The following is a 13,164-nucleotide window of genomic DNA, read 5'->3' on the forward strand; positions in this document are numbered from 1 at the left end:
ATTATAACAAATTTAACCCTCGTTTACTCCACTCTTGCTATCGTTTTATCTTCAGCACATAATACATGATAAATTTGGTCTACACGTGTGTGTTAATGAGTTCCAAGAGCAACTTAACCGAAAAAAAAAAACACATACAAATGTAAGAAAAAATTAAATTAAGCCATCATTGCATTCTAAAATAATTCTAAATTTTTATGTTAGGTGTACACCAAAAAAAATTGCGTATATCTACAAATTACGCTCAAAAATTGGGTTTTAATATGATGGAAGTACACCTGTCAGAGTACAACTATTTAGTTAAAGACAAATGATTAGTATCTTAAAGGAGACGGTAAAACATGAAAAAAAAATAGAACTGTACTTACCAGCTAAGATTGGCTTGAAAGTTAGCCAATGCTGGTTCTACTCACCTGCAGGAAGTTGTTGGCAAGCCGCTCGAAGCGCTTATGCGTGGGCCTGGACGTGAAGTAGCCCGTCCAGTAGGAGTGCTCGTCGCTGGCGTAAGGAAAGAAGTCGTCAGACTTGACGCTCAGCGTGAGGTTGGCATCGTGCACAGCCTTCAGGTAGCAAGAGGGCGTCGAGTACATCAGGTGAAGGTTGCTGCCGTTCTTCTGCATCGCGTTCACCAGCCTGAGGACAGTGCCACACGCTCAAACAGTTTAATTTTGTGTGTGTGTGTGTGTGGGCGGGGAGGGGGGGAGTCCTCACGAATCCACAGAAGGCTGGGAACCACTTGCAAGTTACTGAATAACTTTTACCCCAAGGTGTGCAAAAATATTGAACCATCATAATTTGATTATTTGGGCGTAATAACTTCACCTTTTTTGCATTGATGGCTAATGAGATTAGCGAAATTAAGTCGTTTAGTTAAAAAAAAATCATAAGACGCAAGTAGAATAGAGGAATTATACTTAAAATCTTTAATACGATTTGTGGTTAATACACAAGACTCGATATTTGTTTTAATAAAATTACCTGATAGATAAAACAACAAAAATTTAAACATAAGCTTTGGACATGGTATTTGTAGTTACAAGACATGCGTAGCTATTGGTTAAGTTTGGGTTACGATGCTGGTTTTATAATGGCGTCACCAGCGTGATAAAAGGAGTGCAACATGACAAAAAAATTTTTTAACCAATCACAAATAATTAGTGTGAGAAGTCAATGAGAAAGATTCTCAAGTGTAGTAAAGTATTTGATTAATATGTATTTAAAGTTTTGTTAAATGGTTCTAGTTTGAATTTCATTGAGAATATTTGTATGTATCTTCGCTATAAATATTGAATAATGCTATCGGTAGGCAGTGATTGTGCTTATTTTCCATTCCTATAAATTAGTTATAGTTGAGTATGAAAAAAATATATATATATATATTCCCTACAAAAAAAAGGCTTGAATTTAAATATGTGTTGACCCTTATTTATTTTAAAATAAATTTTATTTGTTAAAAGATTTTTTCTGATAGGAAAGTAAATTTTTTCCGTCATATATATTATTTATTACCTGGAGATAATATAATTGTCATGTTTTTGGAACTGTACATTAGCAATATTGGATTTCTATGTATTGATGTTATAAATCGGATAATACAGATAAGATTCAGCACTATTTCTTATATCCTACAGTTTTAAGTAAAAATAATTTAAAAATCGAATATTATTACGTATGCGGTTGCGTTGCGTGTCCCTGTTAAGTTACCCCAAATGAATACTCTCGTGTTGCATCCGTCCACTATCGTAAAGCCAACAAGAGATAAAGTGATAATCCCTTTTCTATCAAGTTTATTCCACTCTTTCTGGACATAACTCAGTGGCAGTTACTACGAGAAAAAACTTTTTTTCCTTAAAATTTTGAAGTGTTCTCTATACGTTATTATTAATTCAAAAATAATCATAAAAAATTAAGCTGATTTTGTGTATAATGTTCCTCTACCAAAATGAAAGAAAAATATAAACGTAAAGGAAAACCCTGCATAAATTATAAATTTTAATTTTTCGTTAATAAATTAATTAAAAAGGCGTCACTGTTTATCGCACGTAATCTATATATATAAAAATTTAGCTTCCGTATGTATTTGGCCGCAAAACTCGGAAAGTATACGATGGTTTGGATTGCAATTTTTACAGAACATTGCATCTTAACAGAAGAGTGTTTATATGAAATAAAAGTTTGGGAAAATCCACCGGAAAAGTCGGAAAAAAAAGTTTCTATAACTAAATATCATGGTCACCCAACTTAGTTGTGACCACGCTCTACGATGCTGTACCATAATGTCGAAGTTCAAGCACATCAGGCTACTCGACCATTGTGCCTTGACGTCTATAATTTACACAAATATGTATATATATATATATATATATATTTCAAGAAAGAATAAAAAACTTTATTTAATTTGAAAGTATATTCTTTCGACTCTATTGATAAAAATACGTTTAAATTAAAAAATACATTTCGTACAATACATTTGAAAATTAAATAATTCTTATCTTATAGCTTATATCTTATATATTGCTATTATAATCTATATCTATAAAAATGTTATGTTGGTTTGTGTACGCTTCAAAAACTCAAAAAGTTCTGCACCGATCGAGCTGAAATTTTACCATTATATACAACCCGCATCAAGGATTGTTTTTATCTACTTTTCACGTCAGCAACATACCCGCAACCGCGAAAAAGTAACTGCGCCATTTTATTAATGTGTTTTCTCACCAATAAAAACAAAAAACACAAATTTTCTGTTATGGAAACGTTTCTCCATGCCAAAGGATTTCTCTTAGCAATGGAAAAAACTATGTCAAGTGAAGCGAGCGGGAAATGGCAATATACAATGAGAATGATTTTATTGTGAGGTGCAATAATTAAAAAATGACTAAGCTTACCGGTATGGGACTATATATACAATATGAATGAGGTACTTTAGTGTGATCGTGTCTCGATTGAGCTGCGCCGTTATCCAAATCGTAAGTAGAGGTTATGTTTTGTATGGGTCTATCACCACTTGATGTGGGATTGCATGTAGATGGTTCTAGGCTATTCATTTTTTGAACTCCTTAGACCCTATACATTTTTTTAAATTTTTAATTTAATTAATATGTTCTATCGCCAATAACAACAATTGCATCAATCGTAAGTAGAGGTTATGTTTTGTATGGGTCTATCACCAATTGATGTGGGATTGCATGTAGATGGTTCTAGGCTATTCATTTTTTGAACTCCTTAGACCCTATACCTTTTATTTAAATTTTAAATTTAATTAATATGTTCTACGGAATTTTTAAAATCACTTGATCAGCCAGGGATACCACCACACATACTTAAATTGAAAATATGTGTGCCAATTACCCTCTTGCGGAATATTAATCAGCCAAAACTCTGCAACGGCACGCGACTTTCAGTTAAGAGATTAATTAATAACGTAGTGGAAGCAACGATTTTAACGGGGCCTTTCAAAGGTGAATATGTCCTCATTCCTCGAATACCCATGATCCCGACCGATACACCATTTCAATTTAAAAGATTGCAATTCCCAATTCGATTGGCATTTGCAATCACAATCAATGAAGCTCAAGGTCAATCTTTAGAATTGTGTGGTTTAGATTTAGATGCGGATTGCTTTTTACATGGACAACTGTATGTTGCGTGTTCCCAAGTCGGAAAACCAGATAGTCTTTATATCTACGCATACAGTGGAAAAACAAAAAAAAATATTCAATCACAATGTGCCACAGCGAAACGTGGCAGGGTACAGCTAGTTATAAATAATTAAGGTACTATATTATATTGATAAGAAGGGAAAATAGGCTTAATTATATGAGGGGAATTGAATATGCTCCTTCCCAAAACGTAAATTTACTCTGGAATATGGTCAGCTGAACCATTAGAGTTCAGGCGTGATCTCAAGTCATAAGCTGTTCGACCACGTTTTCTGTTTCACCATTGCGTTGTGAGCGCTGACGAAGATCATTGGAAACTTCGATATGTACCGGCTCTCGGGTCAGTTCATAGCAATGATCTTTGATCGAAACAGCGCGAGCAAATATGGCCGTTATTTTCACAGTATTTTCATGTTAATTTTATCAAACGTAAATATTAGGGCATTATTTACATTTCCTATAATATATAATACAAGTTCCAAAATTGTTACTTATTCTAGTGTTACAACCTCTTCTCGTCAGAATTACCCATATTTGAAATGTTTGTTATTTTAGTTTAATGTTTTCATATTTTCATGAATACACTCCATATTAAGTAGAAAATATATTTTTTATATTTAAAACCTATTTATATGTACCAGTGATTCGTTCTGTATAAACTTTTAAATCTGTGGTGCTAAGGCAGAACCCAATATGTCACAAAAATTCGATTTTTAGGTTTTAATGCCAATATGTACATCATGTGGGGAATTTTACGATGGCAAAACCAGATATTCAATAAATATTCTGTAACGGTTTTTAAAGTAAAAAAGAATTCCAATATGTTAATTTATTTGTATTTGATCGTTGGTAAAACGCAACATGTTTGACATATTGGACTCTGGCATCCTTTCGCAACAAGCGTGTATATGTGAAATCCGATATGTCAGAGTTATTGGGATTTGGCTGTTTCTCAGCCTATCATTATCCTGACTTATCTCGTCTCCACTTCGCGCAGATGTCTTCCCTCGCTTGGTTGTCTTTCTTGTCAGCTCTTAATTTTGAAGCAGTTTTCTCATAACAGTGTAAAATGGATGGTAGTAGCAGGAGTGCCAGGCTCCTCAAAATGAGTTTGGGTAAGTAAGTTTTATGCAAGTTATGATTATTTATATAAAACCTGTTAGCAAGGGACAAAACTATATTGTACTATGCATTTCTTTTTAGATTTGATGAATGAATGCCATGTTAATGAATTGGAAAACCATGTCGCCACTTTCACTGCCGATGGATATGCAGCTTACGCCAACCTATTGTGCAAACAACGAATTTGAGGGAACTGAAACCCAGGATATGATGGCTACTTTCGAATGTTGTCAAGGTAGCACTTCAATCTTTACTTCAATACCGTACATAATAAGTGTAACATAGCCATTTTATAAAACCAAACCTATATTGTTTGCGCAGGAGGATCCCAGGATGAGCAGGCTTGCAGAGAAACAGCCGTTACGAAAACTAGTGAATTCATCGAAGGCTTCATCCCTTTTTTTAGAGAAGCTACAATAGAAAGTAAAATACTTACAAAACTCTTCATAATAATGCAATTGTTGACTCAATGATGTGTTGTGCTATTGTCATTCTACCAAATAAGAAAATTTGTGCTGTGGTTGCAAAAACGGGGTTCTCCTGACCTTAAATTTCAGTATCGCTCCATACTCAACTCGTGCGAAAGCCATTTTATAGTAATTTTTGGGGTTAACAATATATTTAATTACTTCCATGATAGGTTGACCTTAAGTTTCAATACATGAGTGATCGTCCTTCATTCAAAGCCAGGAAGATCATTAACAATGGATATATTGCACATCAGTTATCAAAATATCAAGTTAGTGTTGACCTCCGTAGCACGCAAGCCTGTCATGTGACAGATTCTGGGTTCGAGTCCCCGGCAAGTTAAGGCATAAATGTAAATTTGCGACATCAAACTGGCAACTTACACTTAGCAAATTACAAATTACTAAGCTAACAATAACAACATACAAGTGATTACAGTTAACGTAAAGCAGAAATTATTTGAATTTTTGACAAAATTTCATTAAATACTAAAAATAATGAAAAATTGATTTTACTTAGAGTATGTTCTATTTTGCACCACTGAACAGTTTTTTTAAGCAATCTCGAATTACTCATTAATGCAGACGATGAAAAATGCAAAACGTATCTGCAAAATAATACTTGATATCACAAAATGGGCCCTGGGTATTCGAGTGGCTAGACCACTCGCCTCCTACGAAGGTGATCCGGGTTAGATCCCCGGAAGGTGACACACGGATTGTTGCATGTTCATGTCAGACAATGTCGCTGGTCGGCGGGTTTTCTCTAAAACTTCCGTTTCCTCCACCCTTGCAATTCGGCGCTGTTCCATTGTAGGGTCTCATTCAATGTCATAGCTAAGGGAAGGTGACATCCTACGGTCTGCAATGAAAATGGTGCCAACTCGATGGATGCTAACCCCACCCTAATGTGCATTCCCCTTTATTTTTCACCACAAAATAGCATTTTCTATAAACTTTAATTACAGTCACAAAATTATTTTGTTAAGTCCATCTCATCAAAATATTAGAATACTGTGGATGCCAACTAATTATTCTTTGTTACCACTAAACTGTTGATTCAGTATATAAGAACTTCCTGTTTTTTTATGTTTTTTTTTTTTTAGAACTTCACAGTCACTGATGCTGAGTCGCACGAGGACATGGTTTGTATTCATAATAACCTTTCCTCTTTGGATGATTCGGTGGCTGTTGACAGCTACATTGCATTACCGGAAGACAGCATTCCTGACGTTGTAGAAATGGAGGTAGGTGACAGACCAACACAAAAGAGAACAGACAATGCAGACAATACAGCAAATATCATTGAAGAACAACGCACTTGTTCACGGAAGAAACGAAGGATTAACACGCGGAAACAACAGAAGGAACTGCGTGATCATGGACAGGAGGCAAAGACAAGAGAAGGCAAAGTCATTCCGAAGAAAGAATTCCAGCCAGCTGGTAACTGTTGCCGTAAAAAATGATATGTGAAAATAAATGAAGAAAAGCAAAAGGCTTTCCACGAAAATTTTTATCAGTGTTCAAAAAAAGAACAAAACCAGATTTGCAGGAGGTATACCAATCTCCAAAAAAAGCTGTGAAAGGAAAGATCGAAGTAAAACAGGTATTAAGCACAACCGACAAATCACTGCTCAATATTCCTTGAAAGTAGATACAAGTAGAGAAATTGTCTGCAAAAAAATGTACCAATCTGTTTATGGACTGACAACATTCAAAGTAAATTATTTGGTGGAAAAATTAAGAGGTTCTCCTGTTCCGGTTGTTTCTCTTGAGGATAAAAGAAGTCAGCATGTGCCCACAAACAAGAAGATCGAAGAGCGGAAAGCTATGTTGGAGCACATAGAGAGGTATCCCAAATATGAAAGTCATTATTCAAGAAGAGACTCAAAGAAGAAGTAGGTACCTACAAAGACATTTAAACATGAAAATTTTGTATAGTGAATACAAGGTGGAAAATAAAAATGCTGGATTATACGATTTGTTCAGGGAAGTGTTTAAATCAACAGGTTACGCATTTAAACAACCACATGTTGATACATGTAAGACATGTGACTCGTACATATTGAAAATCAAGAAAACCAATGACCAAAATGTAAAGATAGGATTGATTCAGGAGCATAACAAGCATAAGGACATGGCTGACTTAGGCTACAAATCGAAGGATATCGACAAAGCAAAGCAAATGAAGACACAACCATGAGAGTCTTGGTATTCGACTTACAGCAGGTCTTGGACACACCTTCACTTCAGCCAATGTTTCTTTCTACAAACGCCTCCTTTCGACTTACAACCTGACAATCCGGGACTGCACGACAGGTGGAGGTACCACACACTGCTACATGTGGCATGGAGCAATTGGAAACAGGGGCTCTGAAGACATCGCGTTCTATGTATTAAAGAAACTTGAAAGCTTTCCCGAAAATGTGAACCATGTGGTAACTTACTCAGATACATGTGGGGGGCAAAACAGAAATATTAACATGGCCTGCATGTTTATGTTGTTTGTCAGCAAGAGTAACCATGTTGATTGTGTTGATCAAAAGTTTTTGATGCCAGGACACACACACCTTGAATGTGACGTAGATCATGCCCGCATTGAAAGGGCAAAAAATAATGCTGACATACCTATCATGGTACCCCGGGACTGGTTTCAGTTTGTTCAAACTGTAAGGGGCAAAAAGCCATTTCAAGTGCATAAAATGAGACCAGAGGACTTTATGTCATTTTCAAAAATTGTTCAAGAACACTTGACACTTAGGACTACTGACACAGAAGGCAGAAAAGTAAGTTGGCTTGAAATGAAATGGATCAGGTACGAAAAGACTTTCGGGCTAATATTCTTCAAAACCTCACTTGATTAAGAAAACTTTCGAGTGCTCGACTTGCGGCGATTGAAGAGGGGTAAGAAACCAACGCCGGTGTTAACGAAATGCTACGATGGTCCACTGCTCATCAATTCCCTCAAGAAGAAGGATCTACTTAGCCTCCTTCCTCTGATTCACACCGAGTGTCACCAATTTTACATGAATCTAGAAACGAGTGGCAGAGTATCTGAGGTAATGGACAATCATACTGAAGAAGAATACGAGTGATTTGTTTACTTTATTTTCATGTTTCTAATATTACCGCTGAATGTCACAATTGGCCTTGTAAATCTGGAAATGAGTGGCAAAGTAACTGTGGTAGTGGACAGTGAAATTGAAGATGTCTAGTGATGTTCCCTTTTTATTACTTTTCCTAAAGTTGCCACTGAGTATTACAATTGGTTATGTAAATCTAGAAGTTAGTGTCAAAGTACCCTTGTTAATAGACAATGATATTGAAGTACATGAGTGATTTTCTTTCATGTGGTTTTTCAGTAAATAAATGCTTTTTACCTAAATTTTATTTTATTATATATTATATCTTCAAGTATTAGTGTAGCCTACTATAAACTTACTTTAAAAACTTACACAATCAATCACTGAAAGATCCTAGTAAAAGCGCAGGCTCATTCGGTTGTAGGTATAATCAAGATAGTTAAAATAAGGAAAAAACCTGTATGTCGCTAACCATAACACATATTTAAGCAATAAGTCAGTATTTGTATCAAACAAAAGAAGGCAGAGGACGATATGCAAACTAACAGTAATTGTTCGCTTTGTCTAGTAAATTTCAGAATGATCTATATTTCCAACAATATAAAACCCTTTTGTTACTCATCCATCTTAATATGGTGCTCATTGAAGTTACACCTTAATTACAGCAATGCTGCAAAGATTAAAACTCGCCTCCTGAAAATTCAAGATTTTTGACATATTGGGTTCTGCCTTAGCACCACAGAAATATCCATATGGGTTTTCAGATGTTATGAAAATTCAAAAGACGAGGCAGCGACTTTATGTGCTGCTATCTTATTTCAATCGAATCAACCGTTTGTTCATCGTGTCACAATCGATTGTAGCCAATTCATATCGTTCCAGCCCACCAATAGAAATGCACCTAACATTATTTCGACACTGCTGCTGCCTGTTGTCACAGGTTGTAAATCTATGGAGTTCGATTCACGCGAACAAATATCGTGGGGTCCCAGTATGTGTTGGCACATCGTTAAAAGAAATGATCCTTAGATCATTCCTGGAATAAGATCATTGGTTCTCAGATCAAAGAGCAGAATGGTAGGAACTGGCCATCAGAAAGTGATGCCTTTCGTGATCCAGAGTTAAAATAAGCATATTTGGTTTATGTCTGTTTCATGAAATCTATGGTAAGATATAATCTCACTGAGTAAGATTAATGCCAACCACGAAACGCGCTACTTCAAACCTAGTAACAAAATTTGATTAAGAGAAGATTTGAATGTAATCTTACGAATCGTAAAGCAGGTCATAAACATTTAATACAACTATGGATCACCACACAGATCCTTTTTGTCACGAGTAAGTTATGCAATTTATCCCAGACGTACTTTTTATATATATATATATATATATATATATATATATAAGAGCTTTACCCATATTCCTGTCATTAGTTACTGTACATACTTACTTTAATTTATACTTTTTTCACATAGTATTTTTATATTATTCTTCAATTTCTTGAATTCCACATAACAATTGGAATTTTTCACATAGTTATACTAGCAGTACTGCGTTAGTTGTAAAGTAGTAGCAAATACCGTGAGATTTGTTTGTGGATTATCATCTTTAGTTTTTCATGCCAAATATTAATATAAGTTTTTCCATTAATTTCAAACCCCTTTGTGCTAAAGGTATATCGGTCTAAGATTACCTGATTAGTTTATCCATGTTCTTGTAGTTTTGTTGTGCTTCCTGGTAGTTGAAGTCGCCACCCATGGTCAGCATCACATTGTTAGTTTTGTAACTATCAGCTTGTTCTTGGACTTGCGAAATAAATTGCGCCAGCTAAAAGTGATAAATATAGGCATTACAATTTTTACTTAGTAAAACAGTACAAACAGTTATAGCAACCATTTAACTAAATCACCTGATCTGGTACGTTGTACTCTGGGCTATTGACGTCATCGATTATTGGGTCATCCGTGCAGGTTGAGTCGAAGCAGAAGCCGTCAGGGGAGGTGTAGTGATGAAACAGTGCTCCGGTGAACAAATCGGCATCAGATCCTAGTTCAAACATGATTTTCTTAGGAATGCAATTTCTCTCCAAACACGATACAGCTCCTACAGGTGGTTTAAAGTAAACCCAGTATGGTGAATGTAAGCCTAATTGTGGGGGTTGATGTTTAAACTTATTTGGGTGTTTGCCATGTAGTCAGTTCCTGTCCGTAGCGTGAATAATCAGTGTGCTCGGCAATTTGATAGTGAATGGATAAACTAACAATTTTTCAGTACCAATTCAACCTAGACGCGAACCGAGGACGTTATTAACTTCTACAATATTTCAGATTAAATGAAATTTTGTAAGTTTTGCTGGGGTAATTTCAAGTAATATTCTTTTCAAGCTAGGACACTTAAATTTTATTTTCGATAGATCAATGGGGGCCGCGGCAGTAGGCCGAAAATCACTAGGCCGAAAGGCACTAGGCCGAAGGCACTAGGCCGAAAGGCACTAGGCCGACAGGCACTAGGCCGAAAGGCACTAGGCCGACAGGCACTAGGCCTAAAGGCACTAGGCCAACAGGCACTAGGCCGAAAGGCAGTAGGCCGAAAGGCAGTAGGCCGACAGGCACTAGGCCGAAAAATTGAAAATTGATCTCGCTGTAAATTTGTCTTAACTCTGGCAACAGGCACTAGGCCGACAGGCACTAGGCCGAAAGGCACTAGGCCGAAAGGCACTAGGCCGACAGGCACTAGGCCGACAGGCACTAGGCCGACAGGCACTAGGCCGAAAGGCACTAGGCCGACAGGCACTAGGCCGACAGGCACTAGGCCGAAAGGCACTAGGCCGACAGGCACTAGGCCGACAGGCACTAGGCCGAAAGGCACTAGGCCGAAAGGCACTAGACCGACAGGCACTTGGCCGAAAGGCAGTAGGCCGACAGGCACTAGGCCGAAAGGCTGTCGGCCGAAAGGCACTAGGCCGAAAGTACAGGCAGTCGACTGAAAAATCGATATTTATATATGTTACTCTAATTTACCTACAGATGGCAGTCGTGTTTCCTAGAGTTACTCTAACCAAGTCAATAACATCGTTCAGTTTTTTGTTCTCGATCGAAGCCAATGTAAGATTTTGTATGCTGCAATATCCGGTCTGTTGTATTTGGCGATACTGAAAAAAAGTTTAATGAAAATGAGACAAACAAAAAAAAATATTTATGCGGTATCGTGAAGTACAATATAGTCCCACCCGGTCTATTGTATTTTGCAATACCGAAAAATGTTTAAATGAAAATAGACGCAAAAATTTTTTATGTGTTATCGTGAAGGACAATACACCCCTACCCGGTCTATTGTATTTTGCGATACCGTAATTGTACAATAAATAAATTATATATGAGGAAAGAAAATGTTTTCATAATCACGTTGTGAAGAGTTAAATAGTGAACGATGAAACAATACGAGATAAAGGTAAATTAAGTAACGAAAAAAGGAATTATTTCGGTGGAAAATAAAAATCGGTATCGTAAAATACAATACAGCGGGGGGGATTATATTGTAGTTTACGATACCGCATAGGCTTGAAAAGAAGAAAGCAAAATATGTGAAAAGTTGGATTAAAGTTCCCCGCCCCAAACCCCCTAATTTGCCGTGCGTGTCCCGTAAGAATGTAGGGGTGGTAATGTCGTAAGCGACGCCATATTGGTGCCGTCATCAGTATTAGCACGGTATCGTAAAGTGCAATAGTCCCAATACCTTTAGGAAAATAATATTTAATTTACCTATAGATGAATGGCAATTTTGTTTTGAAAGTTCAATAGAAGTATGTATTTGTGAAAGTAATATATGAAGGAAAAAAATTATGTGTCTTACCAGAACTAACGAACTGTAAAAAAAATTATTATTATTCAAAAATCAAAAAAATTGCAGGCTACGAAAAGTGAGAAAAAGTTAAAATACGATCCCTATAGACCTGGTGGAAAATCGTAGCACTTTTAAGAGCCAATGGAGCTAAAACATTTGAGCCACTTAAAACAGTACTGTACAGCCATTGGAGCATAAATATTGGAGCCATTGAATAATCTAGAAAATAAATAATTGACTACGCACGAAAAGCAATACTGTGTTTTCTTTTAAGTATTTTTTATAAATAATGTTTGAAAACGTTTTTGTTATATTTCTTGTAATATTAACTAGTGTGGAACATTTGATTTTAGTTGTCAACTAAATTCTATTATTAAATTCTAAAGTTACCTTTTTTTAATCATCAGAGATCAAATCAAGTACCGCAATTGATGAATACAAGTTTATGAAAATAGTATGTTTTATCATTTTAAAAATTTATGGGTGTTTGCAAAGTTTTTTGAGACAACAGGAAAGATCGACATGATAGCGGACGCTATGATAAATGACAATCAGGTGAATGCTACGAATATGCTCTAGCGGGTAAAATTTGAAGAAAGAATACACTAGCACTTTAATAATGGTGGTCAGTGTTGCTTCCATAACTTCACATTGGGGGAATATACATACATACATACATATATATATGCGCCTTGGTATAGGTGATAAGGAGTCAGCCGTCATTTTTTTAATTGTCATCGGCAGGAATGGAATCCTGGAACGTTAAAAGCAGTGACGTAATATTTTTTTTATAATTTTTAATTTTTTATTATTTAAAAAAAATATATTTTTATACATTTATTTACACAATATTTATACGTTGTTATTAAATTGCCTTCCACAGGATAGAACTAGAGACTCCAAAGTCTATGACACGTTTAAAAATTGAATGAATATTAAATCATCATCATCCACTGTTTTCAGCCTGTGGCTGGGCCAGTCAAGTAA

At 35.9% G+C, this 13,164-nt stretch overlaps 1 protein-coding gene across 2 annotated transcripts in view; it reads right to left on the minus strand.

The window, feature by feature from the left end:
* The window catches only part of LOC134537335 (lysosomal alpha-mannosidase-like), a 107,378-nt gene that overhangs the window by 33,793 nt on the left and 60,421 nt on the right, over nt 1-13,164 (minus strand). For both annotated transcript variants that reach the window (XM_063377673.1, XM_063377663.1), the window contains 3 exons: nt 10,244-10,380; nt 10,028-10,161; nt 414-633 (listed from right to left, as the gene is read on the minus strand). In XM_063377673.1, coding sequence (XP_063233743.1) covers nt 414-633; nt 10,028-10,161; nt 10,244-10,380 — 491 coding nt within the window. The remainder of the gene's footprint in view (nt 1-413; nt 634-10,027; nt 10,162-10,243; nt 10,381-13,164) is intronic.

Source organism: Bacillus rossius, chromosome 1 (genome assembly GCF_032445375.1).
Source record: "Bacillus rossius redtenbacheri isolate Brsri chromosome 1, Brsri_v3, whole genome shotgun sequence".
Taxonomy (NCBI): domain Eukaryota; kingdom Metazoa; phylum Arthropoda; class Insecta; order Phasmatodea; family Bacillidae; genus Bacillus; species Bacillus rossius.